This window comes from Falco punctatus, assembly GCF_963210335.1.
Source record: "Falco punctatus genome assembly, chromosome: 3".
Classification (NCBI taxonomy): Eukaryota; Metazoa; Chordata; class Aves; order Falconiformes; family Falconidae; genus Falco; species Falco punctatus.
This window is the reverse complement of record NC_137582.1, coordinates 60,542,412-60,569,724: the sequence shown is the minus strand read 5'-3', so window position 1 is coordinate 60,569,724 and position 27,313 is coordinate 60,542,412. Positions and strand designations below refer to the sequence as shown.

The 27,313-nt window shown below is 37.0% G+C and overlaps 1 protein-coding gene across 8 annotated transcripts in view; it reads right to left on the bottom strand.

The window, feature by feature from the left end:
• PTPRM (protein tyrosine phosphatase receptor type M) overlaps window positions 1–27,313 on the bottom strand; it is a 480,832-nt gene that overhangs the window by 90,583 nt on the left and 362,936 nt on the right. For 4 of the 8 annotated variants that reach the window (XM_080378965.1, XM_080378967.1, XM_080378969.1 and 1 more), the window contains 4 exons: window positions 8,487–8,638; window positions 5,882–5,956; window positions 5,628–5,654; window positions 511–698 (listed from right to left, as the gene is read on the bottom strand). In XM_080378965.1, coding sequence (XP_080235091.1) covers window positions 511–698; window positions 5,628–5,654; window positions 5,882–5,956; window positions 8,487–8,638 — 442 coding nt within the window. The remainder of the gene's footprint in view (window positions 1–510; window positions 699–5,627; window positions 5,655–5,881; window positions 5,957–8,486; window positions 8,639–27,313) is intronic. The other 4 variants (XM_080378966.1, XM_080378968.1, XM_080378972.1 and 1 more) reach the window with 2 other exon arrangements.

Here is a 27,313-nt window from a genome sequence, read left to right as displayed (position 1 = left end):
GAGATAGCCTCCAGCTAGTGGGAAATGGTCAGGCTCCACAGAATAAATTTTAACCCCTACTGAAGATTTGTGTACTTCCTCTCCATGATGAATACTATTATTCCAAGAAATACTGCTTGTAGAACTTGATTTCTAAGTTAGTATCTTGTTACAGGGCAACTGTGATTAGATGATCTGTGATGTAGAACTTTGGAAAAAATACATTCTTCAATAGTAAAAGAAAAATTTGGCAAATTTTGGGAGAATGTTAGTGGGTCTGTTTTTTTGAATATACATCTTTATGCAATTAGAATTAGGCAGAGATTTCCAAGAAAGGTTTTTATGTCTCACTCCTCATCAGAAAATTTGCTCACTGCAATGTTGATCCTTTCCATTCAATATCTTCCCTCACAGAGCATCTGGCTTGCTTGGTTGAGTAATTATTTCTCCTGTTCTGTGGTACAGGTAGCAGACAGATAAAGCCGACACTGCAGAAGAGATAATAATCAGATCATTAGACCTGACACTTACTTCATACTCCTCTTTGAATCCATAGCCTTCTGCACACTTCATCTGGGTAATGTGCTGTAGCAAGTCAGCTACACGTATGGCTGGATGAAGCTGTCCGGTCTGGTAGGGCACATCCACTGGATCTCGCTTCTTGTAGGTATGGGATTGGACCAGGCTGCTTGTGTCACTGACCATCGTATGGGTTTCATCTAGAAAAAGAGTAGCGCGTAATGTACCGGCTCATTTTCACTTGTTAATAGAAATGTAAACTAACAGATTTCTCGAGGAATGGCAGAAATCTGACATCATCAGTATTGCTTCTGTTTGTGAAGGCTACACCAGAAGAACAGTAAATCCATGGAGCAGTTTACACAGGGAAATTGCAAGACTGATTGGAATGAGGCAAAGTCCATGGTTCTACAATGGAAGCATTGCAGAGCAGTCCGAACTCTAATATTGTTTTAAACATCACTAGCTGATTACAGACAGGTTTTAAATTGGGCATTTGGTTCTAAACTGCATAGAATTTTCATTCTGAAACTTCAGCAAGTCCCATTGAATGAAACTGGACTTGTATTCTTCTTAACATTACTGAAGTGTTGCATTTTACACTGCAAATTTAGAGCAAATGTTTGGAGTGAGCAAAATAAAAAGATGCACAAAATGGCTTATGGTTTCATCAAGCTAGGACTGCAATGGAAATGTAGATCTGATACAGCATTTGGAGACACACTACAAGAGGACAAATGCAAAGGATCATCTGTTCAGGAAAAATGTCTTGACTGGCTGCTGAACATGCTTTAGGACCACAGTTTATCATGAGCCATCACATTAGGCATGGAATGTTATATGTCAACTGACATGCAAGCCAACGAACAGGAGAACCCAGTGGGCTGGTTAAAACTTTTATGAGACACATACTCTCCCAACCCTCCACATCTCTTCCAGGGGGCAAATGGGCAACTTACCATTGATTGGCACTTTTAAGAAGATACATATCAGGAGAAAAAAAAAGAGGAGGAGAAAAAGGAAACAGGGCATAAGCAACAGTACTACATTAATAATTACAGGTAATTTTCTGTTTGTAATTTAGTCTTTACAGAGTGATTCCCTAAACGAGTCAGATTCTGATCTCAGTTTCACAGTATAAATTAAATGTACTTAAAACAAGGTATCTTAATGTGAGTCAATTCACAGTGATGCAACTGAGATCAAAACTTATACGTAGCAGTAAATAGACAGATGCGAAAGTGCACTCTACCTAAGGAAGCAACATGACTTCCTGTTTAGATGGAATTTAAAAAATTTGTTCAGACTTGACAAGAGAAAAATCCAACCCAAATTCTATGGTCCACGTATCATCATAAGTATTTTTTCTCTTTACCTGAATAATAACTTTACATATCTCAAAGAGTTTTTGATTTTTAACTGAAATTGTGAATGTGGTGCTTTGACTTACTTGAACTACTCCTCACTGGCTGCACACTAAACATAGCAAGGGGTTTATAAAAATACTATGTTTATTAAAAAATTACTACTTTGCAAAATATGTTGTATGAAAGGGAAGCATTAAAATAATATTTCTGCATTCATTAGTTAGATATATTACAGTAGAAAGTTCCACAAATACTCTGGATGTAAAGGTCCCAGATTCTCACGTACACACCAAAAATACTATCGCACCTCATTAAAGGTGAGATTATGGTCTTAGTTATACCACTGAAAATTGATGTTAAAGCCACAAAGCTCAATGAACCAAATTGAGGTTCTCTCAATTCACACTGATACTAAACCACATGAAATCTGGTCCTCAGGAAGCACACAGTCAATATGAACTGTACATTTAAACCTAAACCAAAAATAACGGAGAAGAATTTATGGGTATGAGTATGGGCATTTCACTACTTTCCCTGTCAGTTTGCTAACCTGATCTAATGCAGAGGAAAGGGATTCATCTTTTAGTCATAAAATTTGACAACTTTTGTCTAATGTGTGATAAAATTGTACTGCAAAGCACCTTGGGATGCATGGCATGAAGCGTGGTATACAAGTGTAGGTACAGTATGTTGCTGCTGAAATGGCACCTGAAAACTACAAGGTGGCTAAGACACAAAAGACAAAAAAAGTGTAGGAAGTTGATCATGATTTTTTGAGTGGCTTATTTCAGTTTTAGAAACACGTTAGATAACTTGGCTTTTTTTTTTTTTTCTTCCCCCCCCCCAAACTACAGAATTCCTTGTAACACAGACTGTTAGTAACTAAGATGAAGGCAAAGTTATCAGATAGCAGGGTCTTGTGCTATGAAAGCAGCAGTTTAATCCTTATGAATCTCTTTTTCTGTAAGCTCCTTTGTTTTAAACCAATTTTCCTCTCTCAATTTCTTTCTCTCTTATAGCTGCATTAACACTATTTTTCTCTCTTTGGGAGTGAACTTTTATGTTGTTTTAAACAAAGCACTTTCAATCCCTGGTTTATATGGTACATATAGGAGCCACTTACAGTTTTTTACTTTGCCTTTGAGCCCTGTAGCATGAGCTTTTCAGCCATAACAGTCCACTATTTTTCGAAGGGTGAGCCGCTCCAGATGCAGTGCTCGTATGCAATGGGAAGCTTGTCCCGCTTAAATACTGTTACAGCTGCAGATGTTCTACCGTCCACTTACTCCCACAGAGGTGTGCAACACTTATTAAATAATATATTTATTTACTAGTTATATGAACTTACAGTACGGAAGGTATCTGGAAACCCAGCCCAATATTTTTAATTGGCTGAGACTCCTTTTATTCTCCAATTTCAGAAATATGCACATTGCTGACACTAGATAAACATGACCTACACTCAGGCTCAGCAACTATAAATGTAGCCACTGTTATGCAAAATGTTTTTTTCTAATCGCAGGCTTTCACTTACGTTATTAGGCTGAACATGAAAGGTTTCCCTTAAACGTTAAGGAAAGTTTCTCATATCTGAAACTAAATCATCAGACTGTTCTCTTTTGTCTAATTTAAGGAGTTCCCCACTAATTACCAGACACTTTTTTTTTTTCAATTAGCTAAGAAGTTCCTAACTTGCATGAATAGTCCATGCTGTAGATAAATATATAAATGGTAAGTGTATTGTGGCCTTTCTAGCAGATTTTGAAAACTAAATTCAGCCATTCAACAGACCTGTACTCTTTCCCAAGGGGCCACACTGAAAAGTTCATTTATTTCTAACTGCAGGCTTGATCCTGCAGTATAACACAACTTCTGTCAACATTGGAAGACAGCAAGAGCAGGTATTAGTTGAAATTAAAACCCAGCATATTTTGTTAACAGCTATATTCCTCTACTGACTCAAACATATCTGATTTGTTTTACCTCACATAAAATACTATTCCTAAACAGTCATTCATAAGCACATTTTGTGAGAGAGATGAGGTCTAAATGGAATACCACTCATAAAAGGGTACTAAATTTTTAACATTTAAGGTTAAAAAAATATTAATTTTCCACAGTAAAATAACTGGAAAATTTTCTGAGATGAGAAAGCACAGGTTGCTGTAGTAGACCATAAAATACATAACTAACTAATTCAAGATTCTACAGACTTAGTAAAAGCAAATAATTTTTTTTCCCCCTGTGTGTGTTTGTCTGATATCTGAATTACTTGCTTAGAGATTATTTCTTGTGGGAAAAAAAAGCTAACAAATAATTTTACCATCATTATTATATAGCAAAGGAGCACAGAAAAAAATAAGAAAAACCATTAACAAAACTTAATAATCTGGATAGGAAATCTCAAAGTTTTTCTCCTGATAATAGTACTTTTCTCCTTGCCCACCCACAAGGTCAGAAAGAATATCTACTGGATGAAGTGTTGAATGAATGCTAAAGCACACACAAAAAAAATCTAACATCTCAGGCAGTTAAAAGGCTCTGCAAATTTCATTTGCATGCAGATTATTACATTGTTACAGTCACTACATTACCTTCTTCCAGATTTACATAATGTATAAAAACGTACAGGTTCCTTCTCCAAGTTATCACACTGAAATGCACTGTGCTAAATATTCTTTCAAGATAAAAATTTTCAAGATCACCTTCCTAAGCTTCTACTTCTTATATGCTTCACTCTAATTTTACTTAAGTCTGTCTAATTTACAGATTAAGGGCAGGAATCGGTTAAGGGTCTTATATGTTTTACTGTGATTTGAAGAAAAAAGGAGGAGAATGAAAAATATTTGTTGTAAAAATATCAAACATTGTAAAAAGAGTAAACAGATAGGCTTAACACTGAGGTTTGAACTCTTGCTACAGTGCACTGTTATATTTTGACTTTTTTTTTTTTTTTTAAAATCTCCCTGTTTATTTTAAACTTCGCATGAGAAGGAGGTGTAAATGAATAGAAGCCACAAAGCGGTTAGAGTTACTGAAGCATTGAAAAAGCAATAGCGCCTCATGCTTATTATTTTATCACTGTGTAGAAACCTCTTTCTTTCTGACATTGGACAATAGCAGGTTTTCGTAAATTCCCAGTGGAAATGCTTTACACTTTAACTGTATGTTTTTAACCTACAGTTCTACTGTTTTATTTCGTTTCTGTGACACCTGATGCATAATAAACTATATACTCTAAGTGTCATGCTATCATTTTGCTGTTCAAAATACCATCTTTCCTCTGAAATTTCACTTTGACAAGCATGTCAGAAACTGTGAGGTACTGTGAGAACAAAAGATAGCTGGTGGATGGCCAAAACTGTATTTTGTCTGATTTTTTGTATCATGAGGAGTCTAATTAGGAAAAATTTTATTTTTAAGAAGTGACATCTTCAGTTCCGAGATAACACAGAAAAAAATGAGGGAACTATTTAAATTGCTGCAGTAATCAAATTCTTTTGTGTCACTCCAAATACATGCATAAACATTTCCTCGCAAATCCACTTGTTAAGATTATTTCTCTCTTTTCTCCCCTGACTTACACTATGACAATAGCAATCAAGCCTGGTAAGTGTCCTTAGCATTCTCAGTGTAGTCAAGCCTACCACCCCTCCCTTTAGCATAAAACTCCAGCTTTTTGCATATTATTGTCTGTACCCCAAGAGCTATGATTTTCTAAATTACTCAGCAATGAACTTTGATAAAGGGAAATGTTCTCACCTAAAATTGCAGTTGGCACAAATGGATCTGTCATACATCATAAGCAGGTCAATGCAGAAAAGGTAAAAAGAGAGAGAACAGTAAATGATTGATAAATGTTTCTGAGTTTTCTTTCAGAAAGCTACTGTACGCAACCAGTATGCTGCTTATATATGTGTTAAATTTCTATGGCAAGGAGTATAATAACATAATTATATATGAATTTATTATGAAAAGTTCTATATAGGGTGGAAACCATGGAAAAAATCAGTTACCTGGGTAGTAAGAATTAGGCACTGTTGTGCTCAATGTGTTAGTTTTCATTGTAAATGAAGATGGTGAAGATACAGCTGCAAAGAGAAACAAAGCTGGTTAGAGACAGCAAAGTGGTATGTGGCTATTTAAGCTGAGTGATACAGCATATGTGATTGACTTGGTTTAGAGGCTCTCATCTTGTGTTTGTTGCACTGGAACTAGGACCTAGGGAAAACGAGGTGGGTCTAATGAATCAAATAGCTTACTGAATTAGATCAATAATTTTTAAAGAAATGTCATCAGAGAGAGCATTTTGATAGGTGATGACAAATATACTACTTAAATCACAAGATCAGACTGAATAATGATGCTTGAATAAAGATATCACAACAACAACAGGTGTTTTTGACAGAAGCTTTGATCAGTAGTAAGTTTACTTGATAATACTGTAAATAGTGTATGCAAATACTCTACTGTGTTAATTTTTTGCTCTCCTTTTTTTGATTTGTTCAGACAGGTGGATAAAGTGTACACAGATACTATTATGCTCTTAATATCACAGTGGTTTTCAGGAAGTGATACATAGACCAATGCTAGCATGGGTATATAATCATTTAATCATTTGTAAAACCCATGGGAAAGCCCAATGCAACAAATTAAGTTCAGTTTATTCTCTGGTATACAAAGATCATGTGAACTACTATTGTATGCACAGATACATTCATCAGGTGGGAGTCAATCACAACATTTTACAGGGTGTTCAGCTAAAGAGTCTTGAAAGGCTTTTAAGTAAAGCTAAATGCAAATTCAGCTTTAATTGCTTGTCCACACATCTCAAGTTCAGTTGGATCAGTGAATGTAAGCGCTTTCTGGATACCTATAAACAGACTACCAGGAATTTGCGAAACAGAAGCAGAACTGAGGAACATGGGATCTGCTGGGTGAGGAGTGAGATTACTCCTGCTGGCTTTCATCCATGGTTTTTTTTGGTTGATCTTCTAGGGCATACAGTTGCCAGCCCTTGTTAAGATGGAGCTATTTATCTAAATACTTAAATAATCCTGGCAATTTTCACTTATCCTATAAATGAATATATAGGAGACTACTTTCCTTTGATTATGTCTCCTGAATCACTGGATGGAAAGAACAGGGTGGTATCCCTTTTGGATACGGATGCAGAGATTAGTTGAGGTCAGGGCTGCTGCAGCTAATGAAACTGTCTAGGTACAGAACGCAGCCAAGGTAATAAACTTTCATAGGAAGTAGGGAATGTTCTAAATGTCTTGAGTACAAGGCCTTACATAAAGATTATTCCTAAAAACTGTCAGACTGCTTCTTCTGGTGACCACACTTCTTATGGAAAGTCTAATTACAGGTTGTAGCCCTCAAGTGTTATAAAATACTTGCTATGACAATAATTTTGAATTGGTTTAAGGTGGTTTACATAAAGAGGATTTAGTCCCAGGAACGCATTGCAGATTCTTTGGTTGTTGTGACCATTCAGTAACACCATTGGAAAGCTGCACAATGATGACAGAAAATGAAGTCAAACCTCTTGATCTCTTCAGAGAGGTAAGCAATCTCATTAACTGCAATTGTATATTCTCACCAGAAAGGCGAGTCAAATTTTGAAAGATCTATTTCAAAGCAATTTCAAAAGTAACTGAAATGTGAATTAACATTGTAAATCCTGAGCCTAATGCTGCTGAGAGAAGTCTCCCTGTATAAAACTCACAGACTGTTTGTACAATTCAGCTCATCAAAGATAAGTTCTTAAGCATATTATTAAAGACTGGGAGTTGGGCCTTGCATACTGTTAGTACTTGAAACAAAATTCAATCTTTGACAAATTCTAAAGATGTTAAAAAACACCAGTATACAAGAAAAACTGAGATTCCTTAGGAACCATAAGAAACAGGAAAGTTTTTGAACACAGTTATTATTTTTTCATTCTTTTTAACAATTATAAAAACCTACAATTTTTCCTGGTCTTTGCTTAGTGCTAACCCCATGACAAGAGCGAGTGCTTGACTAAAATTCTAATATGGGAAAATGTTATATCTGAAATTTTATTTATTTTTATGGTAAATCCAAGAACAGCCAGAATATTAGAGAATCTCTTATAAAATTGCAGAGCAGATAATTCTTTGCACAAGATACAGAAAGACCATCTTCTAGAACTGGAAATAACAAGACAATCAGATCACCACTATTAAGTTATGACATTAAAAAAATAAATTTTGCCTACAAAAAACCGAAGTGAGCAGGGGAAGTATTGAAAGACTTGGGACAGCATAAGGGATATAAAATTTTTAGCATGACAGAGACTGGTGAAAGAGAAAACCACAGCTGTTTCGGTAATGTCTTTGCTCTTCTGCAGAAGAAAAGGATGAACAGAAAAAAGCCCAATTATCCTTATTATTTTTAAAGAAGTCTATTCTTGATGTCTGACTGTCTTGCTCATTTGAATACACACTGTAATGTGCTGCACAGTGAGAAACTTTGGGTCCTATGGATTTTCCATGACTGAGTAATGAGGAATATTTTAAAAATCATTTGCACCTTTCTTCCACCTTCCAAAAAAGAAAAAGAAAAGAAAAGGAAAAAGAAAAAAAACCAACTTACATCTCCCATTTAGATTGTGCGTGTCCATGAAAGAGAAAGCTTCGTCACAGTTGGTGCCTTGCTCAGTGTAGCTTTTATCCATTGAATTCACCATCACTGTCATTTCCTGCCGTGTGCTACTCAATGTCTCTTTCCGCTTTTTAGCCAATTTTCTTAAGAAATAAATGTTGAGGGGGAAAAAAAAAAAAAGAAATCAAGTCTTAGTGAGCACACAGCCTTCATGTTGTTTAGATCAGCACTGCAGTTTGTAACTACATTATTAAGTAACATTTACAATTATTTCTCCATTCCTGAAAACTTAAATTGATTTCACACTCATGTCTTTCAAAGGCATCTGATAATCAAGGGATAGTTGCCAATGCCCTGACTTACAGTGAACAGCACCTTAACCCTCGGGGACCACCACTGAATTAAAGGGGACTACTTGGACACAAAGGTGATGTAAGCTATTGCATCAGAGGCTACACCTGTTTAAACATACAAATAACAATGATAGGAGAGAAGATTTAACTGGAATGAACAAGTCAGTAACAATTTTCACTTCACATGTATAAAACTGTCTGGAGCTGTTTCATTGAGACACCATATAGCACAGCTAACTGGTTTGTATCATACTGTAGAGTATGTTTGATCTCTTAACAGACTTTGCACAAGCAAGTGACATTTTAAACTGACTTGCATTTTTAAAGACTATTTTCTGTCACTCTTGATTTCAGGAGAATTAGCCACACGAATTCTTTTTTTCTCAAGCAGTATGAAAAAATGATGCCCACCACAGACCAATATTTTATACTAGCCTTCACTGGATTCTCAAACAAGCGCGTTTGTCTCCCCTCATGTCACAGGGTAGGAGCTTTCTTTAAACCTCCCTACTGTTAGTTCACTATTCTGCTTCCAGTCACTGCCTGCAGACACACTTCGTGTTACTGTTACTGCAACACGCTGTGTGTTATTGCTATTACTGCTTGCTATGCTGATCAGCACTGCCTCAGACTCTCCCAACGTTCCCCGTCTATACACCAACAAGCCATTTGGGCAGGAGCTATGGTTGTGTTCTGTACTGAGACAGTACCAAGTTCAGCAGTATCTTAGTCCGTGACTAAAGTTGAAAGGCCTTTGAAACTAAAACCTTGCTCTTAAAAGAAGTAGTAATAGTAAGTGCAGGCATGGTATTGGGTCATTGCACGTGGAAGTATTAAGGGTCACATTTGGCCCTCAGTCAGCTGCTGGATTACCACTCCATTCATGAGGGCACGTCCACATGACTGACAGGGATAGATGGAAGTGCTCTGCTTAAAAACCTCCTACAGTACCTGCAGTAATGAGTAGTGTGTACCTCTCTGCTCATCCCAGCTCAGAAGTCACCTGCATTAGCTTGAGCCACCATGAACACACTAGATTTTGACTGATGCTGAGGAGAGCACTTATGGTCAGTTGGATGGCAGACACCTGTGGGACTTTACTACACTAAGCATTTAGATGTGCAACAAAAAGTCTCAATAAATGCTTGTTTTTATGGATTTCAAAATTTAGTAATATTAATATTACAGTCCAGCTAAGAAAGAGTAGAAGATAAACAGTAACAAGTCATATTGTTCCTGTAGATGTTTAACTTCTGATTTTGTCATTTGGAATATCATTGGTGGACAGAAAAATAAATCATAAACAAAGGTTTTGCTTCTAGATTTTAATTTATTTTTTTATTTAAGGAAATTAAATGGAGGAACTTAACAATTCAAGTCCCTTTCTGATCAATACTAATTTACTTGGTAGACTTGATAATAAAACTAGTCCTTTCTCGCCTAACAGCGCATAAACACAGAAGGGACCATTACATAATCTAGTCTGAACCCTTTTATATCAGTCAGCAAAATTTCGCTCAAGTATCATAAGTAAAACAAAACTGTTATACCTTTGCATTCTCTAGTCTCCCTCCTCCTTCATATCTAATAGTAATGAATGAGTAATATATTACTTAATGTAGAATCTGAGATGTATCTCCTAATGTATGAACAACTTAATGGAAGTCTTTTATAAGGACAGGCTTATCAAAGAGATGACATCAAATGGATATACTTTCCCCTCTTTCCACCCTTAGCTCTGATGGCAAGACAGTAAGTCATGCACGCCTCCCCTTCTGATCCTCTTTAGCTGAAAGCACACACAGCTACACCCACTACCTGCCAACCATTGGGCAATTCCTAGCTTAGCTGGGTTATGAAACTAGAAACTGAACAGTGACAACGACAGCATCCACAGTGTGGTCACTGAAACTTCCGTAAGGTACATATTGTACTTATTTTATTTCACGGCTGTGCAGACCATAGGAAACTATTTCAGGACAATTCAGCACTAGAGCAAAGCTTCAGGAAGGCATGCAGAAGCAGATTTTCTTCACAAGACTTCCCTCTCTTCAGGCTGGAATCAGCAGCTTCTCTTTAACCAGTTGCCAATCCAGTTAGCTATGTAGATGCTACATACTCACTAAAGCCAGGAAACTGCAGTATATAGTGGCCTTCCCTTGCCCATCAGCGGACCTGTGAGTACTATTTCTATTCACAAAGCCTTTAATTGCCGTCCATCTCACAAGCTCAGCACTTTCTCCAAAACCTTTTGCATGTGAACGATGTACTGGTGAACAGGTAACAAACCTTCCTTAACATTTTTTTAAAGTAATGCTACCAGGACAATCACCACTTAGTGATATTGATCCATATCTGAAAATCCACAAGGTGGCAAAATATATGGTATCAGCTACTCAAGTGGGATTACAAAATACCCTATGCTCTGTAGGGTGTACATCTGAAGCATCTGCTGTTCCAGCTAATGTCCTTTATTTTATAGTAAAATTTGTTTCCTTCCCAAGGAAAGCCAGAGTTCTTGCTCATTACACCAATAATATGAGGCTTGACTTTTATAAAAAGTCTGCTAATCTTCTTAAAGAAATTACACTCACATTTTTCTCATTTCCTTCATTTTTGGTTTTGGTCCCATAATCAAGCTATAGCAGATTGTTTTTATGGCAGTAACAACTGTACAGTACTTCTCAATCTGAATCTAATTCTAGAAGTAGGTCTTGCGGGAAAAGTTCAAATCTGAAACAACTGTTACAGGAAGAGAGCAATACCAGCCAGACTTTTGTTCTGTGAACAAAAACACCCACTGGACTTAGTCAAGTAAACTTTAGCTGAATATAACATTTTTCACATCTGCAGTTTTCAGAAATTGCTGAAAGTGTTGCAGTCTCTGCAACTCATCCATTCCTTGGATCTCTTGGTCCCTGGGAGGCTCTAGCCATGCAAGATTTAAAAAACTTACAAAACCATAGAACTTCACATAACCATCACCACTCATACTCTTAGATTTGAAGCAAATTTTTTGGGAAAAAAAACTTAAATATTTGATCATTTTCACTCACGGAAAAGACACTTCACAGACACTTAAAGAAAACAAGATCTACAACCAAAGGAAAAAAGAAAACAGATGGAAGCTCCCACAGTGATTACCTAGGATGAAATTCTTTATGTAGGGAAAGCAAAAACAATCAGCTTACCATACAAATAGTATTATCATCACTCTATAAGGAAAGAGAATATACTATACCAGTCTCAGAAAAGAGGAGCCTGATATTCAGAACAATCTCAAGACTAGCTAGAAATTGTTGGTATTTTAAGGCACAAGAAATTGTGAGAAGTGAGCTGGTAAATATATGGTAAAATGCAGAGAAGATGAACACGCGGACTCCCACACCAAATTGTGTGGGATTTTAGGTATTATTTACTCTGTTCTGACAGAAATATTAATTAAACCAGCCTAGGGAAATTAATAAGCTAAAAGCTTCATCACAATTTGCCCCCATTTTATCTGCAACCCTGAAACTCTTCAATGTTGCATCTTTTTCTTGTACAGTCCCGTCCAGTTAAAAGTATCAGCTTGTAAAACTTCTGCGAGCCTGACTCAACACCTTTCTCAAAATCCTCCTTCTCTGTGGTTTCTCTCTCAAACACTCCAACATGCCAAAACCAAGAATGTTAACTTGCTTCTACATTATCAGCCTCTGGTTTGCTCATTTTCCACTTAGCTACCTGCATCCATATTCTCTGTCCTGTCTTGACTATATAGCAAATTCTTTGGGACCCAGCCTCCCTTTTCCCTTCGTTTTTATAAAGCACTAGGAACAAAGCATGAGGCACAACGGGACACTACCATAGTCAGAAGAATGTAACAGCAGTTACATTTACATATTATAAAAAAATAATAAAATGGTGACTGAGGCTATTGCACTTATTGTAACTTAAGATAAAGCAGCTGCTTGTATTACATACTGTTTCAAATTTTACTTCTCTGTGTACAGGTCACATTAATGGTTCTGATAAAGGATTGGGGGCTTTAATGAAACCCACTGATTGGTGCATATGTAGTTACAAAAGCTTTTAACAGCTTGCTCACCAAACCCCTGAAAGAATTTAAAATATACTCAGAAAGGTCCTTTAGTAGAATAATAGCTGGTTAAAAAGATACAATACAAAGGGTAAGACTAAACTGTCATTTTTCACAATGATACTTTACTAGTGAGTATCCTATGAAAGTGTGTGCTGGGATTTGTACTGTTCACCATATACACACTGATCTGGAAAATGGGTGGATAAGATTGTTGTCCACAATGGCTTTGGAGATCACAGTTTTTAATTGATAGAAACACTAGAAATAGGGTTAAAAAGTTACAAATTTATCTCATGAGATAGAGTAACTAGATATTCACTTAAAATAAAACTCGTTGATAGATAAAAAGTAATGCATATGGGAAAAATAATAACTATATACACAGAATAGTGGACCTAAATGATTTCATAAACAACAGAAGAAAGAAATTTGGTAGTCACTGATTCTCTGAAGACCAAAGTTCAGTGTTATGTGTAGTTAAAAAGGCAAAAAGAAGTCAGAAATTATTAGATTAGGAATAGAGAACAAAATGGAAAAACTCATTAAGCCCCTGAATAAATCTATGGAGCTCCCACAATTTGAACACTGCACGCAGTTCTGCTGTGTGTCTATCCAAAAAAGGCTTTCTCAAACTAGAGTACATATACAGAGAAGTGATGGGAAGATCAAAAGGACAGATCCTACCAGAATAGTGCTAATCTTTATATAGATAAGGAGTTCCCAGTTTAAAAAAGTGGGAATACAATAAAATTATATAAAAAAGAAAAGCATGGAGAAAAGTAAGAAATTAAGAAAAATACTATTTCTCAACAATGTAAGAACCAGAACCAGCGGGTATACAGAATACTTTTCTAAATGTAAAAGTAAATACTTTCACACAAACCAGATAATTATGGAACACATCACCACAGGACTCTAAAGATACCAAAAGTAAATACTGGCAAAAGAAAAATTGATTAAGGTCTGAGCGGAGGACAGTGAATGCATTACCTTATCTTTGCTCTGTTCCTGTATTCATCTGAAGGTTTGTCACCGCCCACTGTCACAGACATGTTAAGTCCGGTGGACTTTTAATCAAAAATTTGATGCAATTTTGTATTATATTAACAATACCTGGACAGATTATGCAAGAAACAGGATATAAACACTTTATTTGCCTTTACAACACTTACAACATTAATCTGTGTATTGTCAACAATCTGACAGGAAATAAAGTTAGGACAAATATTTTTAAAGGCACTACATTTTGCAGCAAGAAGTAGCAGCACTTAATACAGTGCTTAACAAGTTGTCTCCACTTCAGGAACTAGCATTTCTAGAGAACAACCACAGGTAAAGTAACTGTCAAGAGAATTAAAAAAGACAAAGGTAGGGGGAATCCCACTGAATTGTGTTGTTCCTTGCCTAGGATCTCTTAGTATGTAAACCTGTATTAAATTATAAAATCCTTCTTTGTCCCAAGAAGTCCAACATATTTGGTACTGACTTCACGATAAAGTACAGCTACAACAGTATGGAAGACTGATGTAGAGATTCTAAATATTTGACTATAGCCAAGGGTCATAAGCCCTTTGATAAAGACAAAAGAATAAACTTAAAAAAACCCGCTGTGATGCTGCTCAGATTTTTAGAACAGTGTTCCCGGTACCACAGGATTTCAGCTTCTCCCCTTTCATTCACTGTGGCTTTCATTTTTGCCACAGAGACTTTAGAAGCACTTTCAGTAACACCAGAACTAGTACTGGGAGACCACGAAGGCATCCCAACACTAGCAGGACTGGCTAGAAAGGGAGAAGGAGAAAGGAATATGAGTAAAAGGGTGTGTGGGAGGATTCATCTAACTTACAGAGTTACAAGAACTGAGTGCAACATGAGTATAAACTTTTTAAATGAAGGTAGAGGTTAAGGAAAATGGTTTTGATTTATGCCAGCGCAAACAAAAAGAGGTTTGATTTTCTGTGCTTTTTACTTGACTTTTTACTCATTGCATATTAGAACTTTAACGGTCTTCCTGCACTTTGTTGTTATTAGTAGATTGGTTCATTAGCATCACATGAGATCAAAACAAGAAGAAAAGTTATTTGGCTGCATCCCATTTTCCAAGTATCATTGATACCTCACAGGGAAAGTACGGCATGACTTAAGGAACAGTGGATGACAAAAGAGAGAAAGAAAATATGGAGGGGAATGGGAAATGACAAACAAAAGGCAATGGAAAAGTAAGATACAGCTGCAGTCAGAGACACACTGCTTACCTACTCTTGCTGCTAAGTTTTTTCTTGAATTTAGGTATTCAGCATGTGCTTTGGGATTTGCTTATAGTGACATAATTAAAAACTGTGCTTATTTGTTTCTTATCTTTCGTTTTGTGTGAACTCCTGCATCAGGTTATCTGAGTCTCTGCAAGTCAAGGTTGTAGCATCAAACCCAAGAACCCCTCAGATCAAAGGAGGCATCACACTGACAGATTTTCTTTGCTGATGCAGTGGTTGAGGGGAAGCACCGGTGACTGACGGACAGTGCGAAAAAACTGGAGCTATGTGACGCATCAGATTAATGTAACATTTATTTGGAATGGGCTGACTCTTCTCTTAACTCACCGAGAAAGTTAATTTTGCGGTTACAGTTTAGTTCTTGTTTGTCCACCTAAGAAGACCTCGATGCATTTTAGTATGATTGACAGTCTCTTCAGGGAAGGCTTTAGGCTATGGTAGTAAAAAAGGAATTTGAGAAGCTTTGACACAGCTATGTGTCTGCAGAGCTCCTGGCTGCACTATTTCTGGATCAAGTTAGTCACTGGTCTTGGTCTTCAGAAATATGCACCCACACACTAAAAAAAAAAATTCCATTTCCCTGCCCCCCAACAGGAGAATAAAACAGCAATGAGATGTGAGCAGAAATATTTTTCAAAATTTACCATTATCTAATTTTGACCATGACCTTGATTACTGTAAGGAATGAACCAGGCAATAAAATATCCCATTCTACTCAACAGAACTAAGGAAGGAAAAATGAAAAGCCACAAATTCTCTGAATTTGTTTCAAAATTTAACAATTTTGCAATATGAATTTAAATATGGTTTTTGATTTCTATGATCCCCAAATGAATCAAGAAAATAGTGAATACAAAATTTAATTGACCTATAGGTTCTCCTGAACTGTAAGGTTGTATAAGAAAAATACACACAATATTAACACCTTGCTTTTTTCCCCACAAATTAATTAAAAGGCAAATGCTTATGAATCTGTTCAGTTCACTAAAGACTTAGCCAACAGATTTGCTTACACAATTAAAGCAGCCATGTGGAACTACTTACAGGACGAGGATCAGGATGCCACTTAGAATATGGGAGATGCCAAAGTATGGCAAATTCTTTACAAGCACAGGGCGGAACTCAGTAGTCCAGCTGGAACGCTTAAAGGCCAAAAATCAGAGAGTGACAAGAAACTGTTATGTGCTTGTCATTTCTTCCCAGGAAGAAAAGAGGACAGCCCGGCAGCTGAGAGGTCTGCTATAGCGAGGAATGCTATAAAACCTCTTCCCAGGAAGAAAAGAGGACACCCAGAGCAGCTGGGAGCACCTAAATCAGGGTAGAGAGATGAGGGGTGACATGACTGCATTACAACCAAAAAATATTGCTGTAGTCTTAAGTTAAAAAGGAGCAGACCAGCATCCAGGTCTCTCTTTTAGCTGATGGCCCTGCTCACTAAACCAGTAAGTCATACTCTCTGATCCAGTCATTTTCTAATTCGTCTTTTCAAAGCAGTGTATTTATAAAGGTTTTGGAGAAGTCTTCCTATTAAAAAACACATATAACCCACCAGGGGATTAGGACCTTCTGATAGGAAAGGAAATGGACTTTTAAATATCACCCAACTGAGAAGGGAATTGAACCTGGATGTCTCTCGATAGACAAACCCTGACTGAGGAGAGACTGAGCGAGCTGTGCTTGTTCAGCCGGGAGCAGTGAAGGCTTACAGGGGACCTTACTGCTATTTTTAACTACATAATGGGAGAGGATAGAGGAGACAGGGCTAAACTCTACACGCATGGTGAGAGGACAAGATACGCTAGATACAAGTTGCAACTCGGGAAATTCCTATTACATTTTAGTAAAACTTTTGTCACCATCGGGGTAGCCAAAGAGTGGAGCAGGTGCTCAAAGAAGGTGGCATCTCCATCTTTGGAGAGACTCCAAACCCTGCCAGACAACGTCTTGAGCCAGCTGATTTGCTTTAAGTCTGCTTTGAGCAGGAGGTCAGAAAAGGTGATCTCTCAAGCTTCCTTCTGATACAAATTACTCTAGGATTCCCATTAAATGTTCTGGTAATAGGGCTTTTTTTCATAAAAGGAAGCTGTAGGGATTTAAAGGATTATTGATTTCAACACCATCCTGAACTGTGCCCCTTCTCTGGAATGACTAGTCCTACATGTGACATGCACAGTCAGAACCAATACAGGATAAAACTAGCAAAATTACATACAGTTAAATAATTAAATATGATGATAGATATAGATTCTTTTAAGTTATTTACTTCATTTTTTTAATTATTTTTTTCTGCCGCATGTACTAAACCACCATTCTAACTTAAGGAACAAAGCTTATGTAAATATTTTTATCAATAAAGCTTTTTCATTACAGAGCTAATTATATTCACATTGAACTGTATAATGAGAATGGGATAATTTTCCATGAAAAAAGGCAAATTATATTTTGATTTTCTAATAAGGTATTAATAATATACATGTTCTCATTTTAATGAAGATGAAATATTCTGGTTTCCATTGTGTTTGATTTGCATTAACTTCTGCTACATTAATTGTACATAAATGTAAAATGACGTTACACTACTTTAAACACTTTCTCTTACACTATTTCAACTTTATTGAAATGAATTATTTGAAGTTTCTGAAGAGATCCTCTTCTGAAATGTGTGGTCACAGGAAAATTTCAAACCTTTCCTTTTGCCTGATGATACTTTTTTCCCCACAAAAAAAAATTTCATTTTCGTAGCTAACTTTATTAAGAACAGTAAATGAAAATTTAAACAGAACCTGGAGTTTCTCTTTTGTTAGCATATATGCCATTTTACTTATCTACAGTTAACAAGAATACCTAGGTTCTTTTGTATGCAAATTAATGTACACACCTGACTTCATTTTAAGAGATTAAACTTAAAAGAAACAATTTAGATGAATGAGAGAGATGTGTTGTGTTGGGCTCACAGAGAGATATATTTCCTCCATAGTATTGTGTAGATTGGTATTAAAAGACTCTGCACGTGGTACAAGAATATTGTATTTATAACCTATTGTTTAAAAGATATATTTTGCATTTGACATTGCAAGTCTTCCCCTTTGTCTCAACAGCTTTTCTTTTTCTCCTTTTCCCCCACCATATTACCATATGATCTGAATACAGAACTAAAGAGACAACACTGGGGCCTGCTCAGGAGGAGGTAGCTGTGTGATGTGCAGTGCCAGACAACATGAACATGAAAGCTTTTCACAGAAAACACATACACGACAGATTTTGAAATTCTCTTCCTGAAACTAATTATCATTTTAGAAAAGGCTGGCTAATGATGAAAGAAAACACCTTCTTATCCCAGAGCTGTCAGTTTTAAGTAGAGCCTCAGACTCCCAGTGGTGGTGAGCACGGTAGGTGCCCAGAATCCCTCTGCTTTCACAAACCAAGACAAGAGGCAGTGTTAAACTGATGCAAATTTGTTCTAGGATGATTTTCCCCAAACTAGACTTTCACCGTATTTTTGGAGTTGTTCTCAGCATAAGGAATTGCAGAGCTGTACAGCAGATGTATTTATTATGTGGTAGCTTCATCATCCTCTCTGCCCACTATCCTCTTTCATTGAGATTTGCTATGATATTCTAAACTCCTTAAGCATGGCCAGGCAGACGTCTGCCTTGGAAAGTAAACCTGTCACATAAGAAGTTCCTTCCACACACAGAAAATCCCTGGCCCCACAGTGGATCAGTACTGATGAATGTACCGAATGATGTAGCTGGGTACAGGACAGGTATTTTCCACATGAAATAACTTGTTTCATTACGAGGTTAGAAATTTTGTCTTGCAAGTCCCATCAAAGGAAGCAGATTCCCAGATTTCTACAGAGTCTAACAAGTTACTACTAGGCATAGGCTCAAGTTAATAGAAAGCAATAGTAACTGCGACAGTTTTAAATACAAGAAATATTTTTCCCTCACAGTGTTTAGGTCTCTCCATGGATCTCTCTCTCACTGGACAGAAACTAAGGCATTTGGCTTTATTAGCATAAGGACATAAAATACACTCAAAATAAATTGTTTAAAGTTCTCCAAAACATTCCTTACAGGAATTATCTTTAACATATTTGCTATTTAAATATATGTAAATATATTGTATGTATTATCTCCATTACATACATGCGTGTATATATGTAAATATATAACTAAATATATGTAGTAGTGTAGGGCAGAACCCAAAGCAAATGTTTTGATAGGCTTAATCTAATACAACTCATTCATTGGCTTGCTGCTGCCCAGTAACAGAATACTAAACAGCCAAAGGCTTCTTGCTGATTAAAAATTTCATGTATTAGTACAGATGTTCTGGTAGACAGATAAGCATCTAGACCTAGCTCCTATGTATATCCTGCAGTGTGAGGTACGTCTTCAGTACCTGGGTATATTACCTTCTACGCAAGACAGTGTTTCTTGCTTACACTGACTTTCGAACCACAGCCCTATACTTCCTCACTTGAATAAATGAATTTTGCCTTTTTGTATCCCAACAGAGGCAGCAGCCTGTTCAACATATGTGCTAGTGCAGGTACTGAGCATTCACAAACCTGCATATGATTTTTTTCAGCACTACCCACACTCCATCTCCATCATGTGCCTTTCACTTTTTCAAGCAATTCCCCCCTTCAAGACTTTTGCAATATTCAAGACACCTCAGCAGTTCAAAATATTCAGCTGCATGGGGTTTTAGTCAGCCTTTTAGAGAAGTCTATCTTCTCTTCCACAAGAAGAAATCTGTCTCGACAAAAGTCACTGACTAAAAACTCAGAATGGGTAATACTCAAGTCATGTAAGAAAGAAACTAATTTTTTTCCTAAGGGGCTGCTGAAATTGGGTTATCCCCTTAAGGTGGGTAGAATAACTAGTGGGATGCATGAAGATATACCTGGAGCGTAATGTTCTTTAGTAGTGCGCTAATTTAACTGTGCTCTGTGAACACTGGGGCAACGAGGGCACTAAGCAGTGGTTCTTTAGCAACATGTAGCTCATAAACCATTCAAGTGCTCTCCCAAGTCACGGGTATATCATCTAATTGGCAGTGGAAGTGCAGTGGCAGATGGACTGCTGGTAATCCAAAGCTGTCACTACAGGAGAAATCAGTCCAGCTGAGACCTTGTGAGGCTGATACTATTTAGTCAGTCTAAGATGCAGCTGCACCCTCAATCCAATCTTATCCTACAGAAAGGAATGGGGCTTCTGGGAGAAACTGTCATCTGTCTCCTTTATGAGCAGCTAATGAAGTTGTCCAGCCCCCACTTCTCTCTTAGCAGGTACGCGTGTTTGGGTCAATGGCTCATAATGAAGATGTTAATATGAGGCTTGTAGGGCAAGGAAGGTTGATTAATCCGCTTTAGGGGCTCTTTATACCACTGTGGAAAGGGCAACTGATACAGCCACATATCATGGTGGCTTTAGGTGAGAATGTTTCAATTACATATATTTAGATCCCTTCATTTCTAAGTCTGGCAAACTTGAACCTATTAACACCAAAAGCTTTCTTAGTTAAAAGATCTAAGAAAGGTGTCAAGGAAAGCTTCTCTATATCTTTCTAATACAGTTTCATGTGAAAAAAATTTACTGTCATTTTCACAATAACATTTGAAAAGAATGTTAATTAGTGATTGCATATAATACGGGATTTTCACTCGGAGCTTTGCCACCCAAACCAAATATGATATTCCAAAGACTGAGGAATCCAATTTTTTTGCATGGAACCATGCTACCTTTAAGTCTACGCCTCTGTCACAGAAACACAGAAAGAAAATTAATGCCTTGTAGTTTTTCCCAAATTTAATTCTAAATTCTGTGAAAATACAGTTTTAAAAACAGAAGGACATCTTTTATCCTCAGAAAAGGAAAAATCTGAAACTGCTGAACAGAGCTTGCATGGCAAAATTCCTTTTGAGCGAACAGAGTAAAAGCTATAAATAATGTCATAGTCCTTCCCCTGATGAAATCATCCATTACAAGAATACTGTATGTATTAACATGAGTTGCTAGGCACTGTGCTGTTCTTCAGAAGGCAACAACCCCAAACAATTAAATACTACAACATTATTAAAAATACCAGTCAGTTAGAATTTGGAATTTTAACAGTAATCATAGCTGCTGTTCTTACAATACACAGCATAGTACTTCAAATATGTTGGAATATTACAGTTTACAGTAGGGATGTAATATAGTAAGCATACTGAGTTTTATAGAGATACACAGACCTGTCTGAAGTGTCACAGGGAGGTGGCAATGAAGCCAGAAACAGAACTAAGAGTCTTTTGTGTTGAAAATACAAAATATTCCTTTTCACTCTGCTAACAGTAACAAACAACGATGAAGTTTCTAAGGTATAATGTCACAGTGCTAAAATTAAGTCTCCAACAGATTCATTACAGAGACAGGATGTAAACTGACAGCTGCAAGGAAAACTGCTCTTTACTAAAAAAACCCAACAACAAACTGACAGAATTTGATAATGGTGAAAGCAGTACCTCTGTAGCAAAACTTAAGAGTTCCATAGAAACAATTCTGCACCCCTGAAGAATTTAATGGTTAATAATAGCCTTTCTACGAATTTATTGAATAATATAGCTAGCACAAAATTCTCTGTTAAAGCTCCATGTGATTTGGGAGATGGTACTTGAGAGGAAGTGTCTTAATGCCTGCAACAAACTGCAGGTTAGGTCAGGAGATGGGTCTGGGTAGGAGTCCCACTAACAGAAATTTGAAGGAGAGGTCAGCAGGATATTAACTTGCAAGACATCACTACCAGTCAGTAACATTGGGAATATATGGATATTTTACCCTCCTAGAGAAGCTGCTGAAATTTTTTCTGCACTTTAAAAAAATAATGCAGTGAGCAGGAATGCTTTTAAAACAGTACAGTATTTACTGTGAAACAGGTTCTTTTAATGTTTTGGCACAAGTGCTGGTACATTTTCTACTGAATTAGGGTTAGTTATCCATAATGTATTTGTTATGGCTATTTAACTATACAAAATCACCTGAAAATATCTGTAGTGTTGAGATTGTTTTCTAAAGCTAAAGTAATACAAATGCACAACTACAAATATATAACATACATAAGCTAGAATGGCAATTTGTCTTTAACTTACTGTTTGATCCAAATTATAACACTTTTAAGACCACATGTCAAAAAATTTTGACTAGATTGACATCTCCTAGCTTATCTAGACAACTTGTCAAAATGGTGTATCTTTCAAAGGAAATTACATGACTCCTTACACTTGACTTCAGTAGAGAGTTAAGTGAACAAGGACTTCATAACGGTGCATCCCAATTCTGCCCTTGGAGAAAGGAGTGCTGCCTTTTTCAAGGAGCTAAGAGGCTTCCCTTTGCTAACTTTTACTTGTGCGAGGCCAAATATAAAAACAGGATCTCTGGTACATCCATTAAACTTAGTCACTTAGTAAACTTAGTAATGGAATCCTCTTAATGAAAAGATGACATAAGTGCTGCACCATGGGTACTTACCAAAGCTTTATATTGAACTGTAAGTCACTGCATGGAATGACATTAGCCTGTATTGGGGGGCAGATTTTAACAGACATTAGTAACCTTTAAGCTTATAAACACTGGGAAAAAACCCCCAGTGGTGTGATAGTTTCCACAACAGCAAGGAAATAAGTAACTTGAGACCAGATGAGTGGTTGCCTGTGCAACTCATTAGAGACACATGTTCACTAATTAAATAGTGTCTTCCTTCAAAGCAGTGTAGCTATAAACAACTGTAACTACGTAAGAGTGGGCAATGATATTTTAATACTATTTTGACAAAGATGAATGACAGGTGAGGAGATTAGTTTATTTTAGATGAGAAGTTATGGTAATGAGAAACTAGATAAATATGAGGTTTCTGAAAATCCAGAGTCAGAAACGTAGGCTGAATGAGATGCGTGGACACCTGGTTCGACACTTGGACATAATTTTGGGTAGAATTTTAAATGGCAGTACAGCAGTATTTCCTCTACCATGACAGCTGATTTCAGAAATTAGGTAAAGTTTCTCAATTACTGCTGTTTGTAGGTAAAAAAGACAACAAAAAAAAAAAGAAAAAAAAAGGCTTACTCTGCCAGAAGCAGACAGAAATGTTTGCATAATTTGGAATATCTTTTTTACATACCAAAATCGCATATGGATAGGAATGCATTAATATTGTGGCCTGCATCTGATAAGGACATCTTATCTCCTCTCTGCAGTCCCAGCCTGAGTTTCTCTCTGTCACAACTTTTTTTTTTTTTTTTTTTTTCCCCTCACTACAGTGATCTATGAAGTTCATGTTCCTACACAATGTAAGACTTCCATGCTATTTTCTCATTTCATTAATATCACTCCTTTCACCTGAGGAGTTTTAAGTATTCCATAGAGTTTTACTAACTGACACTTACATCACTCTGTGAAATAGGTATGGTTAGGGGACAGACAGAAACCCATTCACTCATCAGTAAAATGGATCTTGGAAGTTAGCAGTCAGCTGACAGCAGTGCTACTCTTTACACAGAAGATGGAGAAGGCTACTGCATTTGGTCGACGTGTGAAAGGATTTCAGTAGGATGAATTTTATTACCTAAATGGAAGGCTGGTCCAGAAAGTGGAAGCTTTGCATTTGCAAACAACTTTAGTGTTCCCTAAGTACCATGTTCTCAGCTCCCCTTTGGGTCCCTAGCACCTGCTCCCCAACATTTCCTAGTTGCCTCTCCCATCTGTATAACTAAGTAGCACTAGTTGCTAAACAGCAGCAAGGCTTAAAATAGGATGAAATTTTAAGTGTCTCCAAATATCTGTAACTTCCCCTTTTAAGATGATCCAACAGATGGGCACAGTGGCCTGCAGTGCTGCACTGGGACAATAATTCAAAACAAACTTGTAGCTTTCAACTTAGATAAGAATTTAAAGAGAAGTTTAAATATAACTTAAGCATGATTCAGGATTATACCTAAAAGTGCTGAACTTCAAGCAATCACAAAGTGACAAGGCTTATGGCAGTTATGAACCACTCTCACTGACAGACTGGGAGCTAATCATGTCTTGCTGTATTTATTATTTTATCACCCCTGCCCAATGCCTCTCTCTTAACTTACCTTGCCCACTTTTTATCTCTGGTGTTTTGGATTTCAGGTTCAGCAGTGGTGAGACCTTTACTGATTAAGTGTTTGAACACCTGATATGAAAGTGTGATATGGAATAGCTTGAGTGAGGTCTTTGGATAATTTTTTTACTAGAAATTTTAAATTAAATAACAACAGGGAAAAATATCACGATAGAGTTATGTGGTAAGCTCAGTGCCCTCTGGAGGTCCTCATCTCTCTCCAATGTCCTGAAATAGAAGCTGAAGATAGTACTGTATATAGTATATATTGTAGTATATGTCTTGTATTATGTATATTTATTTACAATTTAAATTAGATGGAAATAATCTCACCCTAATGACTTTAGTAGGACATAACCTGGTACACAAAACCAAGCATGTTTTAAGTTTTCCTAGTCAGGCGGATACTAATGCATCAGCTTTTAGCTGTTAAAAGTAGTTTGGGGCAAAAAGTGTTTGGGGCACAGAGATATAGGCAGACATATTAATTATATTTTTATTTTGGCACTGGTCACAACACTTTTCCTTCAATTGCCAAATAAGTCACCATGACCGGCTGAGGTGCACATGCCATACAAGTGGTTAGCTGCTACTAACCCAGGGCCTTAGAACCAGGCAGAGTAACTCCTGGTAATTGTATTCACACGACTATTTTGCATGCATAACCACATCTCAAATATTTTGATCTGCTTCTTGGAAATAATACATTTTATTACTTGCAGGTACTGCCAACACCACACAAGTCGAATCATTAAGAAGCAGGAGGTAAAAATAAAAATAAGAAACTGCTCAGTTTCTTCTTCACTGTGTGCCACCATCACACTTTTTTTTCTACTGGTTATAGAAAGAAAAAGAAGGGGTGTAATGGTTAATCTATTGTTTATTCAAAACCACCAACAGAAGTTAATAGACAGTTATAAACTAATTGAGTGCGTCTGTAGTGCTATCTCCTCATTCATCTCGCTTATTCAATTTAGCTCTGTTAGTGTTCCATATGGTACAGTGCCCCTGCTGCTAAGAACAGTCATTCATTGCAAAAAAAACCCTGTAACAACAGGAAGCTAATAGTTTAACTGTTCCTCTAAATTTGTTTGACAAAACTGACATTTAGTACGCCATGTCACGTTGTCAGTAATCTGCAATTTACCCTTAGGCAGGCAGTGGATGCTCATTTTATTTACCTCTCGTAGTTAAAAGCATAATTAATATTCCACTCTGAAACAAAGATTAGAGATTTGACAAACATTGCAATTTAAATTCTCCATTATAGCAAACATTAAAATCAAACATCTTTCACACACCCCACTGCATAAAGGACACGTGTAGCTGTAATTTAACTTTTTAGGTTTTAATACCACAAACTAATTTCTGCTGTCAGTTTAATGAGGTGGAAAACACAAATCTTGTTGCTCTCTGTGTGTGTAGGCTGGGATAGTCAGACTGCAGAGAGCCTGGATCAGTTTGCTTCACAATGTTTCAGTCAAAATCTCCAGATTATTGTGAGTCTAAACAATAAAGTCTAAAAAAAAAAGAAAAATCTTAAAGACTTCAACAAAAGGCTTCAATAAAGAAATACTTCAGAAACAAAATTACTGTTAACACCACAGCAGAAATTCCAATAATCATGGTCTGGGCTGTAACTCTGTGGCAGCACTACCCATAGCACAAAGCCCAACTGAACTTTCCAAAGGCTGTGTAAGGAGAGCATGCTCCCCTTCTCAGTGTTTGGTATCCTTCATCCTGCTTTACACCCGGTCAGGGTTAGGCAGTCATTCGTATCATTTAATCATGGACTTAAAGCAGGAGCAGTTTGCAGCGACGGGGTCAGCTCCCAGGCTGGAGGCAGGGGCTCGGCTGGCATCGTCTCTGCCATTTTGCCAGTCCCTTCGAGGCCAGGCTGGCATACGCCTCCTCCTCACGCTCCTTTGACCTTTGTTCCATGCCCACATATTTTACACATAGAGAAAACACAAAAACAATTGCAGTGCCTTCTACTCACAGTACTTATGGTCTGTGTAAAAGTCCCATAGCAGGCTGCTCCATGGCATCTACGTTACAACTGATTTATTGTCCCAGATTCTGTGACAACAGGGCATATTATCAAACTGGCAAAGTAGGGGGAGCTCTCAGAAAAATAAATGACTGGTTTTAACTCATGCTAATTTCAATTGGAATTCTAGCTCCATAAATATTGTGTGACTGATTAAAATTATTAACATGTAGAACACCTTTAGGCAGGCACACAGGCTCATTAAACATGGAAGCCCAGAATTATCTCCACTGTAACAAATGTGTGTGTGAATACGTGTGTTTCAGAGACATACGTCAGGAATTTTTAATTTTCTTTGAGGAGATTTTCTTCACAGAAGCACTGGTAATGCCAAAAACCCCCAACCCCAAAACCCCAACAAGCCAGCATAAACTCAACAAAGAGGCTGCTGTTACTCTCTTCTCAATCCATCCTATGTAGTAACCCACTGACTCCTGACTCCTTCACAAGACTTCATTAGTCACTGCCAACTTCAATCTGCTTCAGTTATTTTGCATTCAGCTCCCAAAGGAAAATCACTCTCCCCACTGATCACAGGCTAAACTAAAGATAAACTGGCTCATTTTATAACACATCAAGCTATCATGTCCTGAATCACAGTAGCATCACAAACCAGCGAAGGAATCTCTGAATATATCTAACTGTCACAATACTAAATAAGAGAGAAGGACATTGCCCAAACCGGGTCTCTAAAGCAGGAATTCAAGCTTTAGATGCAGGGAGGTTAATGTAAGCATGTTATTTCTCTCCTAAATGTCAGAGGGTATTTCCTCTTTTGTAATTCATGTCTGCATATAAAAAAATATTAACAGTAGTATTATACTTTAAAAGAATGATTTTTATGCACAGTATGAGATTCTGTGAACAAATGATTTCAATGTCCCTGTTAAGAGCAAATATTTGAAAAGGTTATTGCAATTGAATGGAAG